The sequence below is a fragment of the Pan paniscus genome, chromosome 4 (assembly GCF_029289425.2).
Source record: "Pan paniscus chromosome 4, NHGRI_mPanPan1-v2.0_pri, whole genome shotgun sequence".
Taxonomy (NCBI): domain Eukaryota; kingdom Metazoa; phylum Chordata; class Mammalia; order Primates; family Hominidae; genus Pan; species Pan paniscus.
Genome location: NC_073253.2, coordinates 39,701,585 through 39,722,327, shown reverse-complemented (window position 1 = coordinate 39,722,327; position 20,743 = coordinate 39,701,585). Strand labels below are relative to the sequence as shown.

Sequence of the window (20,743 nt, the reverse complement as noted above, 5' to 3'; positions counted from 1 at the left end):
TCAACTGTTTCACAGTCTTTATTTTTTTTTTTATTTTTAATTTTTTTGAGATGGAGTCTCACTCTGTCACCAAGGCTGGAGTACAGTGGCACGATCTCAGCTCACTGCAACCTCTGCCTCCTGGGTTGAAGTAATTCTCCTGCCCCAGCCTCCAGAGTAGCTGTGCGCCACCATTCCTGGCTCATTTTTGTATTTTTAGTAGAGATGGGGTTTCACCATGTTAGCCAGGCTGGTCTCGAACTCCTGACCTCAGGTGATCCTCCCACCTCAGCTTCCCAAAGTGCTGGGATTACAGACGTGAGCCACCTTGCCTGGCCTGTTTCCCCTCTGAATTGTTCTACATTATAAAACCAGCATATTAAAAAATGACAGGAACGGAAGCACATAAATATCAGCTAATGTAAGTTTGAAAATAAGGCTTATTGGCGAGGCAAGGTGGTTCACATTTATAATCCTAGCACTTTAGGAGGCTGAGGCAGGAGGATCAGTTGAGGCCAGGAGTTTGAGACCACCCTGGGCAAGATTGTGAAACCCTATATTTACCAAAAAATTATAAAATTAGCTAAGCATGATGGCTCGCGCCTGTAGTCCTAGCTATACTCCAGCCTGGGCAAGAGGGAGACCCTGTCTTAAAAAAAAAAAAAAAAAAAGAGAGAGAGAAAGAAAATAGGCTTATTGTGTATGTGCCCTGGGAATTCAGATTTGGAAAACATCTGACTGAATTAACATCTATGACTTACTTCACACTACATATTTTAAATTTTTAAATTAATCAGATGTCTGTCATATTTATTTTATATTATCTTTAAAATTTTTTCCTAAACAGCCAAATTCATTTTTCAAGTAATATACATTCGTATGCATCTTAAAACTAGAAATTTAATTTTTTTTTCTGTATTGACCTTAATTTGGAAAATATTTATATGTAATAAAATTACGAGATGGGATCAGAAAGCTTTGTTGCTAACCTTGGTTGTTATAAATACATTTAAATTGTATTTCTTCTACATTAAGCCAAGAAAACAGGCTTTAATAGATTTGTTCATGGAGACATTTTTAGTATCAGTATAGATTTAAGTATATTTTACAGTCCATTTATGAAAAATATAAATATAAAGAGGTAATAACCAGACTGGTATTTTTACTTTACTTTGTAATAATAGTTTATAGCCTATTAATAATAACGTCTCTTTTTCTTAAACTTGGATTATCCAATCAGACCTTCAGAATTTGTATATTCAAAGAAGCATAACTTTCACAGGTAATTTCTATTTATTACAAATGTGCCCTTAGTCAAAGTGATACTTTATAAACAAGCAAATCAAAATTAAAATCAGCATTTGAAAGAAGAAAATTCAGATTATTTTAACATCTAAAAGGTTTCTTCCATAAATGAAGAAAAGTTAAGTGTTTTTCCTTCTAAAAACAAAACTTATTTTCAGTATAATTATTATATATTGTTTATTATATTCTAAATTCTAATTTTCGAAGATTCTTTTTCTTCCTAAAGAAGAATAAAGAAAAGATTTCCTTTTTTTTTTTTTTAAGAAAAAGGTAATGTGAACTGAAACCTAATTCTGAATTTCAATTAATTTAGGTACGAACATTAGTGAGTTTTACATATTTCCTTTTAATATTTATACTGTGGAAATGGATAATAGTCTTTTTAAGAAAAATTCATAATCAGTGTTCTCTTTAATGGTTATAAAACATTAAATGATAAATGATGGCATTTCTGATCTTGGATCCTAGAAACTAAACTAAACTAGATTTTTGTTTTTGTCTTCAGAAATAATGTAGGGAAACCTAACTTATGAAGTATATACTTCTTAAAATAAAGGTGAGTTATTTTCCTGTTTATGATTTAGATAATCCAGGAAAGGAAGTTAATAAACTGAGTGAGCATGAACGATCCATCTCTCCACTACTTTTTGAAGAGAGTCCTTCTGATGTGCAGCCCCCAGGAGATCCTTTCCAAGTGAACTTTGAAGAACAAAACAATCCTCAAATACTCCAAAACTCAGTTGTTTTTGGAACATCAGCCCAGGAAGTGGTAAAGGAAATTCGTTTCAGAATTGAGCAGAAAACAACACTGACAGCCAGTGCAGGTATTTAAAAGGGTATTGATGGCCACTGTAGTTATAATTTTCAGACTGGCTAATTTAAGTGTAATATTAGTAGTTTCTCATTATAAAGTATATAGTAACATTTTACTTACTTAGTCTTTCATTCAACTTCTAACAACTTTACCTATTCAGAATAGCTGTGAACCTAGTAAGTAAATTGGAATTAAGCAGACTATGAGCCTGAAGGAAAAAAAAGATTATACGTTTCTTTCTTTTTTTTTTTTTTTGAGATGGAGTCTTGCTCTGTTGCCCAGGTTGGAGTGCAGTGGGGCGATCTCATTCAGCTTACTGCAACCTCTGCCTCCTGGGTTCAAGCGATTCTCCTGCCTCAGCCTCCCAAGTAGGTGGGACTACAGGCGCATGCCACCATGCCCAGCTAATTTTTTGTATTTTCAGTAGTGACGGTGTTTCACCATGTTAGCCAGGATGGTCTCCATCTCCTGACCTCATGATCTGCCCACCTTGGCCTCCCAAAGTGCTAGGATTACAGGCCTGAGCCACCGCGCCTGACCCATAAATTTCATATAGCTATCTTTTTCTAGCACAAAATATATTTTTATTGGTTTTGCATGTAATAACTTGATTATTAGTTTTTCCTTGGGAGACTTCAATCCTGTCCAAGATTACATTGCAGGAGAGAACCCAGACGGCCACAAGGTAAGAGACAAATACTAACTAGCAACATAGCAATCCAGAACCATCTGGTAAAAGGAAAAACAAATTTACATATGTTGATAACCCATGAGGCCATCACTGTCTCTTAGCATAATAACTGTTATTCATCATGAGGACCCTGAACTATCTTGTAAAAGCCATATTGTGATTAGGTAAATCTTTTCTTTCTACACCAAAGCATGAGAATGAATAATGCATTTTAGGAAGATCTATATAACAATTAAAATGAACTGTTTAATGAATATATTTGAATATACCTATTTCAAATTATCTTAATTAGGACTCCTAGAAATTGTGAAACATCTTTTTGAAAAATAGTAATTTGTTTTGTGAATAACATAAAAAGGATACACCATCTAATTATCATTATTTTAAATATACCGTAACCAGAATCTTTGATTTTTTGCTTTATGTGGATAATCTACGCAAAAGACATTTTCAAAGAGTAAACATCCATCCACCCTAAATTATATTCTGTATCTTTTCTTAGAGATAGATATAGAACCACTATAAAAACAATCTGGGCTGGGCGTGATGGCTCACGCCTGTAATCCCAGCACTTTGGGAGGCCGAAGCTGGTGGACTACCTGAGGTCAGGAGTTCGAGACCAGCCTGACCAATATGGTGAAACCCCCATCTCTACTAAAAATACAAAAATTAGCCAGGCATGGTATTGCGTGCCTCTAATCCCAGCTACTCGGGAGGCTGAGACAGGAGAATCGCTTGAACCCAGGAGGTGGAGGTTGCAGTGAGCCAAGATCACGCCATTGCACTCCAGCCTGGGCGACAGAGCAAGACTCCATCTGAAAAAAAAAAAAAAAAATCTGTATTCCTACTAAAGGTAGTAAGTAAGCTAATAGTAACACTTAATATTGCTTAGCTCAGAAATTACTCTTACATTTTAAAATGTCATGGAGAATTAAATATTTCTCATTTTTGCTGCCACAATGACTCTAACTAGTACAATTTCTTTTCCTAAAACCATAGCAAACCCTGGGGAGATAGATGGTAATCAAATGTTATTTTTAAAGTAGCATTATATATCATTTGAGATTTTTTGCAATTAACTTTTTTTTTCTGTTTTGTTATTGCATATTTAAAAGTCATACATATCAACTTCTTTGAGTCATCAGAGTATTCTTCTTTTAAGGCATTGCCCCAAATACAATGTTAGCAAAAGTATGCAGTGATAAGAATAAACCAAATGGACAATACCAAATTCTTCCCAATAGACAAGCTGTGATGGACTTCATCAAGGATTTACCCATTAGAAAGGTAAGATTTTTACATAAAGTTTATTTATATATGTACTCTGAATTCTGAAGAGATACTGTGTAGGCCAATAGTTAATCATTCTTTGCTTAAAAGTTTTAAAATAATAGATAATAAGCAAGAACTATAATGGGTGATTGAATTTGGACTTGAAGAAACCTTTCTATGAAACCATAAAAGTGAGATTTAGCTTATTTGCTATAAACTTTTAAGAAAGTAATAATCAGATTTTTAAGTGAACTACTGCCAAGGAGAAGGGAAATTAAAAGAATATTTCTAACAGTCCTTTCATCTGTAACTTAGTGCTATCTTAGTTCTAAAGTCCAGATTGCTACTAGATTAATGGGCATGATGCTTCAAAGAGATTTAGAATTTTAATTGTTTTTGACAGAGAATAAACCAAAATATTTTGCCATTTTTAAAATGGTAAAATTATCCCTCAGGGGTTCCAGAAAGTGTATACTTTATTATTTTTTAGAGCTTCTAGATTTTTCTGCATATATACACTTTTTTTTCAGTAATTGCACTATGCACTACTGTATATGATGTTCTAGGACTTGCTTTTCTCATTCAACATAATGTACATGAATGAATTTAAATATTTTTCAATGCTCAGTATGTAATATGTAATGATTACTAACTAGTATATGTAAGGAGTAGCTGCAAAGCAGTGTTTTCCAATATGTTTTTCAAGTATGGATAGATATTCCCTTTAAAAAGGTTCTGGGGTCAGATACCTTTGGAATGTACCATTGATGTGTCACTATGCATATTAATATATTAAAAATTCATAAATCTTGGAATAAAAAGTTTCACTTAAATTTGTCAATCCCACCATTCCCCAAGTTTATATGACAACAGCACTCCTTTTTTAATGCCTTTTGAAATTCCATGAAACGCTAGTTTAGTAAATGTGGTCAAAAAGTAATTAAAGCAGTTTTCTTGCATGACTTGTGAAGATAGTCACATTATTCATACCTTTTATCGATGATAAAAGATATAATGAGCACTTTGGGAGGCCAGGGTGGGCGGATCACCTGAGGTCAGGAGTTCAAGACCAGCCTGACCAATAAGAAGAAACCCCATCTCTACTAAAAATACAAAATTAGCCGGGTATGGTGGCTCATGTCTGTAATCCCAGCTGCTCAGGAGGCTAAGGCAGGAGAATCGCTTGAACAACCCAGGAGGTGGAGGTTGCGGTGAGCCAACTTGGCACCACTGTACTCCAGCTTGGGCAACAAGAGCGAGACTCCATCTCAAAAAAAAAAAAAGTGTAATGAGGTTGTAATCTCAATTTTTAGCTTCACTTTAAAATCTATTAATAATAAATATTGATTCTTTTCTAGGTTTCTGGAATAGGAAAAGTTACAGAGAAAATGTTAAAGGCCCTTGGAATTATTACATGTACAGAACTTTACCAACAGAGGGCATTGCTTTCTCTCCTTTTCTCTGAAACATCTTGGCATTATTTCCTTCATATCTCCTTGGGTCTAGGTTCAACACACCTGACGAGGTATCTATATGTATTGTCATTCTGCTTTTTCTTCAGCATTTGCTGCAATATCAGTTTTAACCATTGAGATGAGGCTATATGGATAACATGTTTTAAAATTCTTTCAGGCTAGTTTAATTCAAAATATAATGTTTGAATTAGAGTCAACAGATTGGATGTAGGAGGAAAGAAAAGAAGAATAAAGAATCACTCCTAGGTTGTGGTGTCAGCAGTTGGGTAGAGAGACAAGAGGAATGATAGTTTCTTTTTTATCCCTACCTTGTTCTTTGTTCAGAACCTAAGAGAAATGCCAGTAGTCAGGTTGTTGTGGAAAGAAAGATGGCCGTATTCCATAATTCACCCTTTAAGGAAGGAGATGTAATGATTCTTCGAAAGCCTTAAACTACATTTCTTTTCTTTTCCAGATTCATTCATTCAGTACTGACTACTTTACTTTGTGTTAGGCACTATTCTAGGCACTGTAGATAACAGCAGCGAATAGGACAAATTCCTGCCCTCATGGAGTTTACAGACTAGTGTGAGAGATAGAAAATAACCAAATAAACAAATGAAGAAAGTAAAGCAGAGTGAGGGTATAGAAAATGACTAGGGGGTAAGTGTGAAGGTTAGCAACCATCATCCAAAGGCGGAGAGACCTGAGGGAGCCAGCCATGCAAAGGCTGGAAGAGGGAACAGGTGGAGGAAATACCCTGGGTTTTCTTCCCTGCCACTCTTTCATCTAGGTCTTAAAAAGAGGAACCCTAGAGGTAGAAGGTAAATTGTTGTGGGATAGTAGGTGAAAAGAAGGAAATTTTAAAAGACTGGGAATCGTGGAAGTCAACTCTGGGCACTATTTTTACAATTTTGTCATCACCTCGTCAGCCTGTCCTCAAAATGACTCCTTTATATTCTTGTATTTAAACTAAAGGACAACAATAGAAATCAATGAGGATGCATATAAAATTGATGGACTAATTAAGCCTACTAAATTTTACAGAGATTGCAAGGCTTGTTGTGTTGCTTTTCTCATCTCTTTCTGCTCTTCAATCTTTTGAGTCCACAGTTAGCTGACTTTGATCTTCAGTGGGCATAATGAAAGATGAAGATATCACAGCACTATAAATAATTATATTTGAAGATAGCAGGAAATAAAACTTTATTTTTAATCCAAAAATTTTTTTATTTCCATAGTGCTTGAAAACAATATAGTTCTGATGTAACATAACATATATTAACTTGTGGTATTTAGAGATCCAGGTAAGGCTTTTACATGCAATTCATAGGTAATTTATAATAACAAATACCAAACCTGCCTTTCCCTCTGTCCATATTCTCTATTCCCCTATTCTTCTTTGCTTTTTAATCTGAGTACTTCTCCCATTCTAACCCATTCCATATTTACTACTATATTTGTTATCTGTCTCTCTCCAATATATAAGTTTTCTGAGGGCAAGTACTTGGTCTATTTCCTTCATTACTATATCCTCAAGTTCTAGAACAGTGCTTGAATCATAATAGGTTCACTAAATATTTGGAAAATGAGTACTCTACATGTCATTTCAACTTTTTGGTTTTAACTAATCCTGTCAGAGCAGCTAGAATACAGCCAAACTAGGTGATTCAGATTCCCATTCTTCATCCTATAGCTGTGTACCAAATTCTGACTGAGGTTCTATTATAGAGTGGTATAAATGAATAATGAATAGGCTATGGGAGAAAGAAGTTAATATACTAAACCAAAAACTAGATAACTGATTTTAAATTATTTAACATTTAATTATATTTTATAACTGGAAGATATTACACTATCACTTCCTATTTGTTTTTATAAGTTGTGGTTTTTGATAGTCAGGTTTTTAATAGAAGCAATTTCTAATATCTACCTATTTTCAAGTTTGTTCTCTTCAATAGATATAGACTTGATTCATAATCATATTAGCATCTTACCTATCTATGTTCTTTGGTGATTTGTTTTTAGATAAAAAACTGTTTTTCATGATGTATAAATTTTAATAAAAAATTTGAGAGCTCTAAAAGGTAATTGATAATGTTAAATCCTCTTGGTTAACTAAAAAAAACTCAGTCTTTGAAAAATAAAGACCTTTTTTTTTTCATTTCAAGGGATGGAGAGAGGAAAAGTATGAGCGTTGAGAGGTAATGTTTTATTATTTATTGTTAATTGTGCATAATTCATGTTATTTTAAACTAATATCGAATTAATTTTTAGTAAATATCACTGAAATAAGAAATCTATTTGCAAATTACTATAACAGTTTTTAGTAGTTTACACTCCCTGCAATAAATGCCTTAGTATAAGACTATTATTTTCAGTTGCTATAATCTCAAAAATTAACTTCAGCTATTTTTTAATGTTGGTTTTAATCCTACCTAGTGAAAACCAAGCATTTTAGAATTTCATATCTTAATTTCTAGCTTGTTTATAAGGACAATTGAGTATTTACTTCAGAAATTTAAGAAGTAACAATGGGAATTCTTCCTAAAATTCTTTCAATATTGGTGATTAAGCAGAAGCTTAATCAAACAGTAAAATATTACTGATAAAAGAGAGCTTAAAGATGGTCTAGTTTAGTGGTTTACAATCCTGTTTGAAAACCAAATGAAATAATGATGGAAGCTTACCGTTTGGGGAAATAAGTCATTGTTTGAAACATCCCTCAATTATCTCCTCAAAGCAGCAAGTTTCCACTGAGACATTTAAGAAACACTGACCTAGGGCCCGGCAAGGTGGCTCACCCCTGTAATCCCAGCATTTTGGGAGGCTGAGGTGGGCAGATCACTTGAGGCCAGGAGTTCGAGACCAGCCTGGCCAACATGGCAAAACCCTGACTCTACTAAAAATACAAAAATCAGCCCGGTGTGGTCGCTTAAACTTTAATCCCAGCTACTTGGGTGGCTGAGGCACGAGAATTGAACCCAGGAGGTGGAGTTTGCAGTAAGCTGAGATGGCACCACTCACTCCACTCCAGCCTAGGTGACAGAGTGAGACTCTGTCTCAAAATCAAAACAAGACAAAACAAAACACTGACCTAGTACAAGATTGTGTTCATATTTCACATATATTATTTGTGGTCAGAAAAGCTGAATAACTTTTACAAGACAACATAATAAATGGCTTTGATAAAAATTGCTATTTTAGGTTTTGGTCCATATGAAAGCAATCAAAGAGAGAGAGAGAAAAAAAAATCCAAAAGCAAAATAGTATTGCCATATTTGATAAATTTCTCTGCCATTTTCTCTGCTATTGGGAAAACTATTTTATGTACAGGAATGTGTTCTCCACTTTTTTTTTCTGGAAACTTTCTCCCCTTGGCTTTTTAAAATGGGCAATATAACATCAAATTTGGTATGAAGTTGGGGGAAAGGAGGTTGCAATTTATATCACAAACTAACTAACTTCTCTAATATAGAAAGAACTCATAGTCAATAAAAAGGAACAGTAAGCCAACAGAAGAAATGAACAAAGTTCTAAATAATTAACAGAAAAGGAAATACAAATGGCTCTTAAAACAAGTGAAATTACTACCATTTTCATTTATAATTAAAGAAATACAGATTGAAAGTTCTCTCAGATACCTTTCTTTCACTAATCAGGTTGGCAAAGATTCTAACATACTCTATTGGCAAGACTGTAGGAGTGAAAAATGTGTAAACTTTAGAGGGAGTACATTAGGTTTTTTTATTGCTATTAAAACAAATTTCTACAAATTTAGTGGCTCAAAACAAAACAAATTTATTCTCTATCATTCTGAAAGTCAGCGGTTCTAAAGTTAATGTGTTGGTAGAGTTCCATTTCTTCTAGAAGCTCTGGGAGAGAGTCCATTTCTTTATGAAAAGCTTCTAGAGGCCACAGAATCTTTGGCTCATAGCCTCAGCAACTACTTTCTCTGACTCTAACCCTCCTGCCTCCTTCTTATAAGGACCCTTGGGATTACGTTGGGCACAGCTGGACATTCCAGAGTAATCTCTGTCCGTCAGAATTTAATCACCTCTGCTAAATCCCTTTTGTCATGTAAGATACTAGGTTCACAGATTCCAGGGATTAGGATGTGGACATCTTTAGGGACCATTATCTAGCCTACCACAGGAGGTAAGAAATTTCATAATATGTATCAAAATCACAGATACACATGTACTTTGATGCCATAATTCTTTTACTAAGAATTAATTCCACAGATTTAGTCACATGTCATTTTACATATATACAGGGTTACTCACTGCATTTTTTATGATAGAAAAAAACTGTAATATCCATGAATAGAGAATTGGTTAAATTACCTTACATCATTAAATTAGAATATTATGCTGCTGTATAAAAATGAGGAAATCATTTACTCATGGGGAACTCTCACCATGATAAATTGAGAAAAGCAGGGTACTAAACAATGTATCTAAAATTCTACTGTTTATATAAAAAATGAGAGGAAAATGTCTTCTTGTTTGCTTATTTTATATATACACACACATACACACACACACACACACACACACACACATATATGTGGAATATTTCTTTTTTTTGTTTGTTTTTGGGAGGGAGTCTCGCTCTGTCGCCCAGGCTGGAGTGCAGTGGTGCGATCTCGGTTCACTGCAAGCTCCGCCTCCTGGGTTCTCGCCATTCTCCTGCCTCAGCTTCCCGAGTAGCTGGCACTACAGGCGCCCGTATACGTGGAATATTTCTAAGGAATTCATAAGAATAAGAAGCTGACACATTGGTTGCCACTAGGGAAGAGAACTGAGTAGCTGAGGATAAGGTTAGAAGTAGAAAGGGGACTCTTTACTGAAGAGTCACTTGCTCAGGGTCCATACTCATCATTCTGGTCTCTTTGTATTATCCTCTTTTAAGTTAATATCACTTGTCAACTTCTTTCAACACTTTTTTGCAGATGAATTCAAAATACCTACATTTAATCTTATCAGCCTTCTATTTTCAGCTGTCTATTTAACAACTCTGCCTAGGTTCCATGAGCCAACCCCTTAAATCTACTTAAAGATGTTTCTCATCCATAAAATCCATGTGCAGTAATTGGAATGATGTTCTCATTTGGACTTTCTTAAGATAATCTTCTGTAATAAAGTCTATATATACATATACCCTAATCTGTTTTAAGTTCTGGAGGCATTACCATTATCTGTTGGTAATTTTAATTATCTTTTTTGTGATATAATAGAGCAAGAGCATAAAATTGTTTCTTTGCTAATCAAGCTTTCCTGTTTAGGTGGGTTTCCATTATTTATATAGATCTTAGATGTTTTTACTTAATTAAATTTTAGTTCATCTGAAAACTTTATTTTGTAATACAGAAAAATATAACTTAATGCTAGCCATGTAAACATGCATACCATTTCCAAATTATCCTGGATTATAGTTTACTTTGTGCGCCAAAATTATTCTTGTCTTTCTAGGACATTCAGTGAGATAAATAAAGCGGAAGAGCAATACAGCCTATGTCAAGAACTTTGCAGTGAGCTTGCTCAGGATCTACAGAAAGAAAGACTTAAGGTGCTTTATTTTGATATGGTGTCCTTAGTTTTTAAGTTTTTTAATAGTAAAATGCTACCTTAAAAGCTAGAGTTAGATTACACATTTCTTAAAGATGAATACAAATTAATAAACGTCAGAATAGTGTATTCCTATCCCCAACAGTCAGATACAAATCCAATTCTGACCCATATCTGGAGTCTGTAATGAGGTGATTCTATGAAGAAGCACCTTATGAGGATAGAGTGGTTCAGTATAATTCAGAGGACTTTACTTCTGTACCTCAGGAGTACATTTGAATAAGTTAAAACCAAAGTTACACTGGCATTAGAGAATAAGGCAAAAGAAAGGATTTCCAGAGAATTGTATTCACATATTACAAATGTCTTTCCAATCATCCTTTAATGTTTTTCTTACTTAGACAATGACCTTCTAAAATAGGCATTTTGTTTCAAGGTTGTAGTCCAGGTTGCTTAACACAGGACAACAAAACCTATAAGGCTTTGAACTTGCTATTTTATAATCTTCACTCACAACAATTTATATTTAGTGTATTCCCAACACTCTCAAACCAGAGGTAGAGTCAGTACAAAGCGTAATAAAAAGGTATTTTAAAATTGCTACACAGGTACAAATATCTGGTTTGATAGAAGAAATAAGACCTAGTGTTCAATAGATCAGTAAGGTGACTATAGTGTACAGTAATCTATGTTACATACCAGAATAGCTAGAAGAGAATAATTTGAATGTTTCTAGCATAAAGAAAATACAAATATTTAAGGTGATAGATATCCCAAGTACACTTATTTGATCTTTACAAAGATCAAAACTATGAGGTGCATGTGATAATTTACTATGTTCATATAATGCATCAGTAAAACTATTATGCTAATCAGTAAAAAATTTGTTTTAAAAAAAATTACTACAGAGTGGAATATCTGATGAGTATCTTTCTCTATCATATCTTGAATTTAAAAAATTTTCTTTTTAAAAAATATTTAAATAAACATTTAATTTTATGATCATTTTAGATTTCCAGAAAAGTCACAAAAATAATAGAATTTCAGCATACTCCTCACCTGGTTTCCTCCATTATTAACATATTACCAGAGCACATTTGTCAAAAATAAGAAACTGACATTTAATACATTGTCAATTATTAACTCAACCCCAGACTTTATTTGGAGTTTACTTATTTTTCCATTAATGTCATCTCTGCCTTCCAGAATTCAGTCCAGGGGACTACATTGCATTTAGCTGTCATGTCTCTCCAGTTTCCTGGTCTGTGATAGTTTCTTAGTTTTTCCTTCTTTTTCATGACCTTGACAGTGTTGGGTAGTACTATACAGGTATTCTGCAGAATGTCGCCCAATCTGGGTTTGTCTGATGATTTTCTCATGATTAGATCAGGGTTATGGATTTTTAGAAAGAGTATCACAAAGAGGAAGTGCCCTTCTCATAACATCCTATCATGGGGTATATAATAGCCACATGATGTCATGGTTGATATTAACCTTCATCACTTGGTTAGTGTTTGCTAGGCTTCTCCACTGTGAAGTTAGTGTTTTTCCCTTTGGAAGTAAGTCAGTAAATCTAACTACCCTCAGATGAGAGAGAGCAGGAATTAACTTCCTCCTCCAGGGGATACTAAAATATACATAACATAAAATTTACATTTTAACCATTTTTAAGTGTACAGTTCATATTGTTTTATAACCATCACCACCACCCATCTCTAGAACTGTTTTTCATTGTCTCCACTGAAACCCTGCACTCATAAAACACCAAGTGTAAAGGGAATTCTTACATTAAATTGTTTGGCATAGCATCTGGCAATGCAGAAGGCACACAATAAGTGTGAACTATTCATAAGTCATTTTCAGTGAGACACTTTTAGAAAGATTTTTTTCCTTCCTTTGTAGGTAATTAATCAACCTCCAAAAGAGATTCAGTAAAAATAAAAGTGATCATTTAACCTTTCCCTCTTGTAATGGTCTTTTATAAAAATTCAGTTGGGGGGCCAGGCACGGTGGCTCATTCCTGTAATCCCAGCTCTTTGGGAGGCCAAGGCAGGGGGATCACCTGAGGTCAGGAGTTTGAGACCAGCCTGGCCAACATGGTGAAACCCCATCACTACTAAAAATGGTGGCGGGCACCTGTAATCCCAGCTACTCTGGAGGCTGAGGCTGGAGAATCACTTGAACCCGGGAGGCAGAGGCTGCAGTGAGCCAAGATCCCACCACTGCACTCCAGCCTGGGCAACAGAGTGAGACTCTGTCTAAAACAACAAAAAAAAAACAAACAAAAAAATTCAGTTGGGAAGGGGAATAAAAATTACTGGCTAAAATGGGATTTTAGGTCAGGCATAGTGGCTCATGCCTGTAATCCCAGCACATTGGGAAGCTGAGGCCAGAGGATTGCTTGAGCCCAGGAGTTCAAGACCAGCCTGGACAACATAGCAAAATCACATCTCTACAAAGAAAATGTAAAAATTAGCTGGGCATGGTGGCACGAGTGTGTAGTCCCAGCTACTTGGGAGGCTGAGGTAGGAGGATAGCATGAGCCTGGGAGGTCAAAGCTGCAGTGAGCCACGATCATGCCACTGTACTCCAGCCTGGGCAATAGAACGGGACCCCCATCTCAAAAACAAAATAAAATGGGATTTTAGCTTATGTTTGGAAAGGGAAGTAAACGTTTTTGGCTAAAATGGTATTTTAATTATTCTTTTTTTTTTCTGAGACAGAGTCTTGCCCTGTCACCCAGGCTGGAGTGCAATGGTATGATCTCGGCTCAATGCAACCTCCACCTCCTGGCTTCAAACTATTCTCCTGCCTCAGCCTCCCCAGTCGCTGGGATTACAGGTGCCTGCCGTCACGCTCAGCTAATTTTTGTATTTTTATTAGAGACAGGGTTTCACCATGTTGGCCAGGCTGGTCTTGAACTCCTGACCTCGTGATCCGCCCGCCCAAAATGCTGGGATTACAGGCGTGAGCCACTGCAGCCGGCCTCTTATTCTTTATGATATGTTTATCACCATGTTTTGTAAATAATTGGTTATAATTCCATATTCTTATGTCCGTAAACCTTTCTGAATTTTTCTAACATGTAAATGACTTTTTTCTAGAAGTTAGGAAGTCATACAGAATAATGTATTCTGGTTGGGTGCGGTAGCTCATGCCTATAATCTCAACACTTTGGGAGGCCAGGATCGCTTGTGGCCAGGAATTTGAGACTAGCCTGGGTAACATAGTGAGACTCCGATTCTACAAAAAAATAAAAAATTAGCTGGTGTAGTGGCACGCACTTGTAATCTTAGCTACTCAGGAGGCTGAGGCAAGAGGATTGCTTGAACCCAGAAGTTGAAGGCTGCAGTGAGCTACAGCTGTGCCAGCGCACTCCAGCATGGACAACAGAGAGAGACCCTGTCTCATAAATAAATAAATAACATATTGTATATGTTATAGGGTAGAACTGTTACCATTAAGTTGAAGAATGTGAATTTTGAAGTAAAAACTCGTGCATCTACAGTTTCATCTGTTGTTTCTACTGCAGAAGAAATATTTGCCATTGCTAAGGAATTGCTAAAAACAGAAATTGATGCTGATTTTCCACATCCCTTGAGATTAAGGCTTATGGGTATGACTTTTTTATTTTTTTGTTTTTCCTTAAATCTGCTAGATTTTCCCAAATAATCAACTTTGGGAATACAGGGGGCCCCCAACTTAACAATGGTTCAACTTAATGATTTTTCAACTTTGCGACAGTGGGAAAGCTGTATGCTTTCAGTACACTCTTGACTTACAAGGTGGTTACATCCCGATAAACCCATCATAAATTGAAAGTATTGTAAATTGACTTATTATGTTTTCAATTTACAGTGGGTTTATCTGGATACAATCCTACTGTAACTCAATGAGCACCTGTATTCTCGCCTTCATTTTATTTCTTAAACCTGTTTACGAAGTTCTTCCTTTGCTGCTGCCATTTGTCTTAGTTATTAGACCCTGATGTGTGAAGCCATGATCATTAGTTTAATTCCAGTAAGAGTCAATTAAAGTTGTTATTTTCCTTATAACTTAATGAAATTCTTGTGGCCAGGTGTGTTTCAAAATTCAAAACTTTTCAGATTTTAGAAAGCAAATTCAGTGCATGTAGAGTATATTATGTTGTAATACTTCTTTGTGGATCTGGGGCAACACCCCCTGTTCAAACACATTAATATTTCTGTAGCAAAACAAAATATTCAGAGACTGTAAAGACTGATGACATTAATTTAGTCATCAGGTATCACTTGTTGCTTACAATTTTCAGAACTTTTTGGATTTTGGAATTACAGATAAAGGATTGTGACATTGTGAAATCACATCTCCAGCCACTACATGGTAAAAAGTAACAAGCCATGTTTCCAAAGTGTACTGGTTGAAAGTATATATGTGGATCACCACTCCAAATGCACATTTTACTAGTAAGGAGTGAGTCACTAGCCATAGTTTTATTTATGAAAGATATAGCACACACTGAAATCAACTGAATAAAGTGTTAATTGAAAGAGCCAGGCTGGGCGTGGTGGCTCACGCCTGTAATCTCAACACTTTGGGAGGCCAAGGCAGGTGGATTGCCTGAGGTCAGGAGTTCGAGACCAGCCTGGCCAACATAGTGAAACCGCATCTCTACAAAAACTACAAAAAATTAGCTGGACATGGTGGCAGGCACCTGTAATCCCAGCTACTTGAGAGGCTGAGGCAGGAGAATCGCTTGAACCCGGGAAGTTGCAGTGAGCTGAGATCACGCCGTTGCACTCCAGCCTGGGCAACAAGAGTGAAACTCCACCTCAGAAAAAAAAAAAAAAAAAAAAAAAAAAATGCCCAAGAGCAGATATCTATAGAAGCTTAATTCATAATTGCCAAAACTTTGAAGCAAGCACGATGTCCTTCGGTACGTGAATGGATAAGTAAACTGTGGTACATACAGACAGTGGAATAATATTCAGCACAGAAAATAAATGAATTATCAATTCATGAAAAGACACGAATGAAACTTAACTGCATAATGTTAAGTGAAAGAAGCCAGTCTGAAAAAGCTAAATACTGTATGATTCCAACCATATGAGATTCTGGAAAAGGCAAATATGAGTACCATAAAAAATAATTGATTGTCAGGAGTTAAGAGGGGCAGGAGGGATAAATAGGCAAAACACAGGAATTTTAGGGCAATGAAATGATTCCGTATGATTCTATAATGACACGTCATTATAAATTTGTCCAGCGCCCAGGATGTATTCCAAGGGTGAACCCTATGTAAGCTATGGACTTTGAGTGACAATGTTGTGGCAGTGTAGGTTTATAGATTGTAACAAATGTACCACTCTAGTGCCACATGTTGATAGTTGGGGTGGTGAAGGGGTGTGCATGTGTAGGGAAAGGGGATCTTTGGGAACTCATTGTACCTTCTGCTCAATTTTGCTGTGAACCTAAAATTCCTCTAAAAAATAAAGTCTATTAGAAAAAAAAGAGCTAAAGAGTCTGTATAGTTGACTCCAGTTAGTTACTGGTATTAATTTAATGGTATTATGTGTCACATATGAATTAAAATCCTGCATCATTATACTAACTCCAAATAGATAGTTAATATTTAATGATATTCTTTTATAAAGGAAGGTAAATTTGTACTTATAATACCAGCTTTGAAATGTTACTTATAGTTTCTCTCTAGCCAACCTTTTGTATATGTCATAGCACTAGACAAAATGTTTTTATGCATTGTGAGTGAATTGGCTTTGTTCAATTTGAAATTGATTGTGATTGGTTTAATTTAGGTGTTCGGATATCTAGTTTTCCCAATGAAGAAGACAGGAAACGCCAACAAAGGAGCATTATTGGCTTTTTACAGGCTGGAAACCAAGCCCTGTCAGCCACTGAGTGTACATTAGAGAAAACTGACAAAGATAAGTTTGTGAAACCTCTAGAAATGTCTCATAAGAAGAGTTTCTTTGATAAAAAACGATCAGAAAGGAAATGGAGTCACCAAGATACATTTAAATGTGAAGCCGTGAATAAACAAAGTTTCCAGACATCACAACCATTCCAAGTTTTAAAGAAGAAGATGAATGAGAATTTGGAAATATCAGAGAATTCAGATGACTGTCAGATATTTACCTGTCCTGTTTGCTTTAGGACTCAAGGGTGCATCAGTCTGGAAGCCTTGAATAAACATGTAGATGAATGTCTTGATGGACCTTCAATCAGTGAAAACTTTAAAATGTTCTCGTGTTCACATGTTTCTGCTACCAAAGTTAACAAGAAAGAAAATGTTCCTGCTTCTTCACTTTGTGAGAAGCAAGATTATGAAGCCCATCCAAAAATTAAAGAAATATCTTCAGTAGATTGTATAGCTTTAGTAGATACTATAGATAACTCATCTAAAGCAGAAAGCATAGATGCTTTAAGTAATAAGCATAGCAAGGAAGAATGTTCTAGTCTCCCAAGCAAGTATTTTAATATTGAACACTGTCATCAGAATTCTTCTTCTACTGTTTCATTGGAAAACGAAGATGTTGGATCATTAAGTAGACAAGAATACCGCCAGCCTTACTTATGTGAAGTGAAAACAGGCCAAGCTCTAGTTTGTCCTGTTTGTAACGTAGAACAAAAGACTTCAGATCTAACCCTGTTCAATGTGCATGTGGATGTTTGCTTAAATAAAAGTTTTATCCAAGAATTAAGAAAGGATAAATTTAACCCAGTTAATCAACCCAAAGAAAGCTCCAGAAGTACTGGTAAGTGTGTAGTTGTTTTAAACTGCATGATTTTCTAGGAATATGTATTATTAAAATTAATGAGATTGTTGTTAAATCTGAAACATATACTATTAAATGGGTAGTTTGTGTATGCCGCCATTTAGGGAAATGTTGGTTACATTGCCATAGGTTAGAATTAACTCAAGCCTGTAGATTGTGAATTTGGGGAAAACTTTGGTTTGATCTTGATTTAGCACAGAATGAACTCAAAGGTTTAAGGAGCTGAGTGATCTAATCAAACAAATTCCTTCAGAGAACATCTGTGAAGGCACAGTGGTAAATTAACTATAACTGCATAACTAGAAAGCCTCGTTAACTTATTTTTTGGTAGTGCTGACTCTACCCAAATTTCACCAATAAAATTAAGTGTAATGCTAATAAAATTAGTAAATTATAAAGAAATTATAGTTTTTGGTGTGTTTACATATGAACTATATAGTACTAAGGAAGTTATCTTTAATCAATTAAGTTTTAACTTTTTAAATTTGTATACAACTTTTTCATTATTTCATATTATTCATTATGGAATTTCTTGACTTTCTTTCCTCTAAAGGTAGCTCAAGTGGAGTACAGAAGGCTGTAACAAGAACAAAAAGGTATGGCTAATTTGAGCTTTAATAAAGCTGGCTACAATAGGAAAATTCAATTATTTTATAAATTATTAAGTAATCAATATTAAAAATGAATTATTTTCTAGAATCTCTTCCTGCATTTTAATTGTGTGTTCCTTTTCATTCTAGGCCAGGATTGATGACAAAGTACTCAACATCAAAGAAAATAAAACCAAACAATCCCAAACATACCCTTGATATATTTTTTAAGTAAACATTGAACATTTTATCATTAATTTTTAATTGAAACTAGTTATTTTTTAATCAATGAATTTGTTCTTCTGAATTTAAGTTTGCAGATTTATTTAGTGAAGGCAAGTGCAATAATCCTTCCTCAGATGATGTTTGCTTTTCTAAGATACATATACTGATTCTGTGTATCTTTTTTATAACCATGAGAATTTTACTTCCATAATACATCAATTGGAAATCAATCCTGTTAAGAGATAATTCTTAAAAGGGAAATTAGGAATGGGATAAAAAGGTGATTTTTTTATTATTTTTATACTGAATATAAAAACATTTGTAAGGGCTCTCAAAGATTCACACATGCCTATATTATCATAAGAATTTTTCAGCACTTAACTACTTTGTTGGCATTGATCCTAGTATCTTTAAATACTTCATGAGCATTCATAATTAAAATTTATCTTAAGTTCTATGAAGAGTATTAATGTAACTAGCATAAGTGGTTTTCTTCAGGAAAATAAATATCACAGTATTATCTGTGTTAAAATGGTTTTTGCCTAACATATAATTTTTAATTTGGCTTTTCTTATTTAAAATTCCATTATCTTATGAATAAGCACTTCAATCAGTTTTTAAAATATTTAGTCTAAGATGATTCAAAGTAGTTTTATTTTAATACAGGACTTTTAAATGGCAGTATTTCATTTCTTGTCAATTATGTTGGTACTTTCCACAAATCTATAAAGAAGGATAAATTGTATCATCATTTTATTATAATCCTCAAGAGAAAATGTGTAATTCAAAAGATTAATGTGTATTAAAACACATTATGTATCTTAGTTACATTTCTATCAGTATTTTTATTAATATTTGTGAAAGAAGACAGCTTAATAGTAGTTAGCTTAAGTAGTTTCTCCAAGTACTTTTGTGCTATCAATGAGTTCTTCTCAAAAAATAATTAGTTAGGCCAGGCACAGTGGCTCACACCTGTAATGCCAGCCCTTTGGGAGGCCGAGTGGGCAGATCACTTGAGGTCAGGAGTTTGAGACCAGCCTCGCCAACATGGTGAGACCCTGTCTCTACTAAAACGATAAAAAAAAAAAAAAAAAAAATTAGCCAGGCTTGGTGGCACACGCCTGTAATCCCAGCTACTCAGATGGCTGAGGCAGGAGAACTACTTGAACCTGGGAGGTCAAAGCTGCAGTCAGCCAAGATCTTGCCACTGTACTCCAGCCTGAAGAGTGAGACTCTGTCTCAATAATATAATAATAGTTATTATTTAATTGCAACATGAAGTTGGAAGCCATTTTCTGTTACTTCTTTAAGGAGCTAAATCTTTTATATTTTTGTTTTCTCTCCCCTTGCGTTTCATATTTTAGCTTATGATCTAAATATATATTTTGTATATTATAATATTTTAGGAATAGCTTAATTAAGAACTCACAGACTTTGACAAAGTGGTAACTAGACTTTTAATTACTAGATTCTTTAAATTAGGCTTAATGCCTGCTAGCATGCCAATCCAATCCCATGACTGATGTTATTATACACTATGGCAAATACAAAGTTGTAGTATTATGGTTCTTCATCGTGTGATTTACTTATGTAAATTATGTACAAATTTAAGTTCAATGAAACACTGATTTAATGTACTGAAAGGTAAATAGTACCATAGTGAATTATTTTCTGTCTTGCCTTAGGTTTATTTTTATTATCTTCAATATTAGAATAAATGCTAAATTATTTTCATTTAAGGATTTATGTAGTTGAATATTATCATTTAGTAATATTTAATCATTTGAAATAAAATTTAAAGCTTTAATTGATCTAATAGAGATGGTTTTCTACTTTTCCACTCTTCCTCCCTCTTATGCCTTCACTTTTGTTTTCTCTGCCCAGAATTTTCTTCACATTCTTTACTACCTGTTTTGTCTATTATATCCAACCCATTTTCTTTTTATTATAATTTTGATTTGGGGCATTTGAAGAAAATACAGCAAAACTACAAGAACTGGTAATAAGCATGCATAATCTCACCTACTTAGTGAACCTAATATAAAGAACCACCATATTTGCAATATA

General features: G+C 34.6%; 1 protein-coding gene across 37 annotated transcripts in view; it reads left to right on the top strand.

Annotated features, from left to right (window-relative positions):
• The window catches only part of POLK (DNA polymerase kappa), an 88,012-nt gene extending 67,529 nt beyond the window's left edge, over window positions 1–20,483 (top strand). For 20 of the 37 annotated variants that reach the window (XM_055112305.2, XM_055112310.2, XM_063604421.1 and 17 more), the window contains 9 exons: window positions 1,869–2,108; window positions 3,952–4,076; window positions 5,420–5,586; window positions 7,687–7,719; window positions 10,990–11,086; window positions 14,530–14,701; window positions 16,881–17,844; window positions 18,419–18,457; window positions 18,602–20,483. In XM_055112305.2, coding sequence (XP_054968280.1) covers window positions 1,869–2,108; window positions 3,952–4,076; window positions 5,420–5,586; window positions 7,687–7,719; window positions 10,990–11,086; window positions 14,530–14,701; window positions 16,881–17,844; window positions 18,419–18,457; window positions 18,602–18,686 — 1,922 coding nt within the window. In that variant the 3' untranslated portion in view covers window positions 18,687–20,483. Of the gene's footprint in view, window positions 1–1,219; window positions 1,262–1,868; window positions 2,109–3,951; window positions 4,077–5,419; window positions 5,587–7,686; window positions 7,720–10,989; window positions 11,087–14,529; window positions 14,702–16,880; window positions 17,845–18,414; window positions 18,458–18,601 lie in introns of all 37 variants that reach the window. The other 17 variants (XM_055112289.2, XM_063604417.1, XM_063604418.1 and 14 more) reach the window with 3 other exon arrangements.
• Window positions 20,484–20,743: the final 260 nt, after the last annotated feature.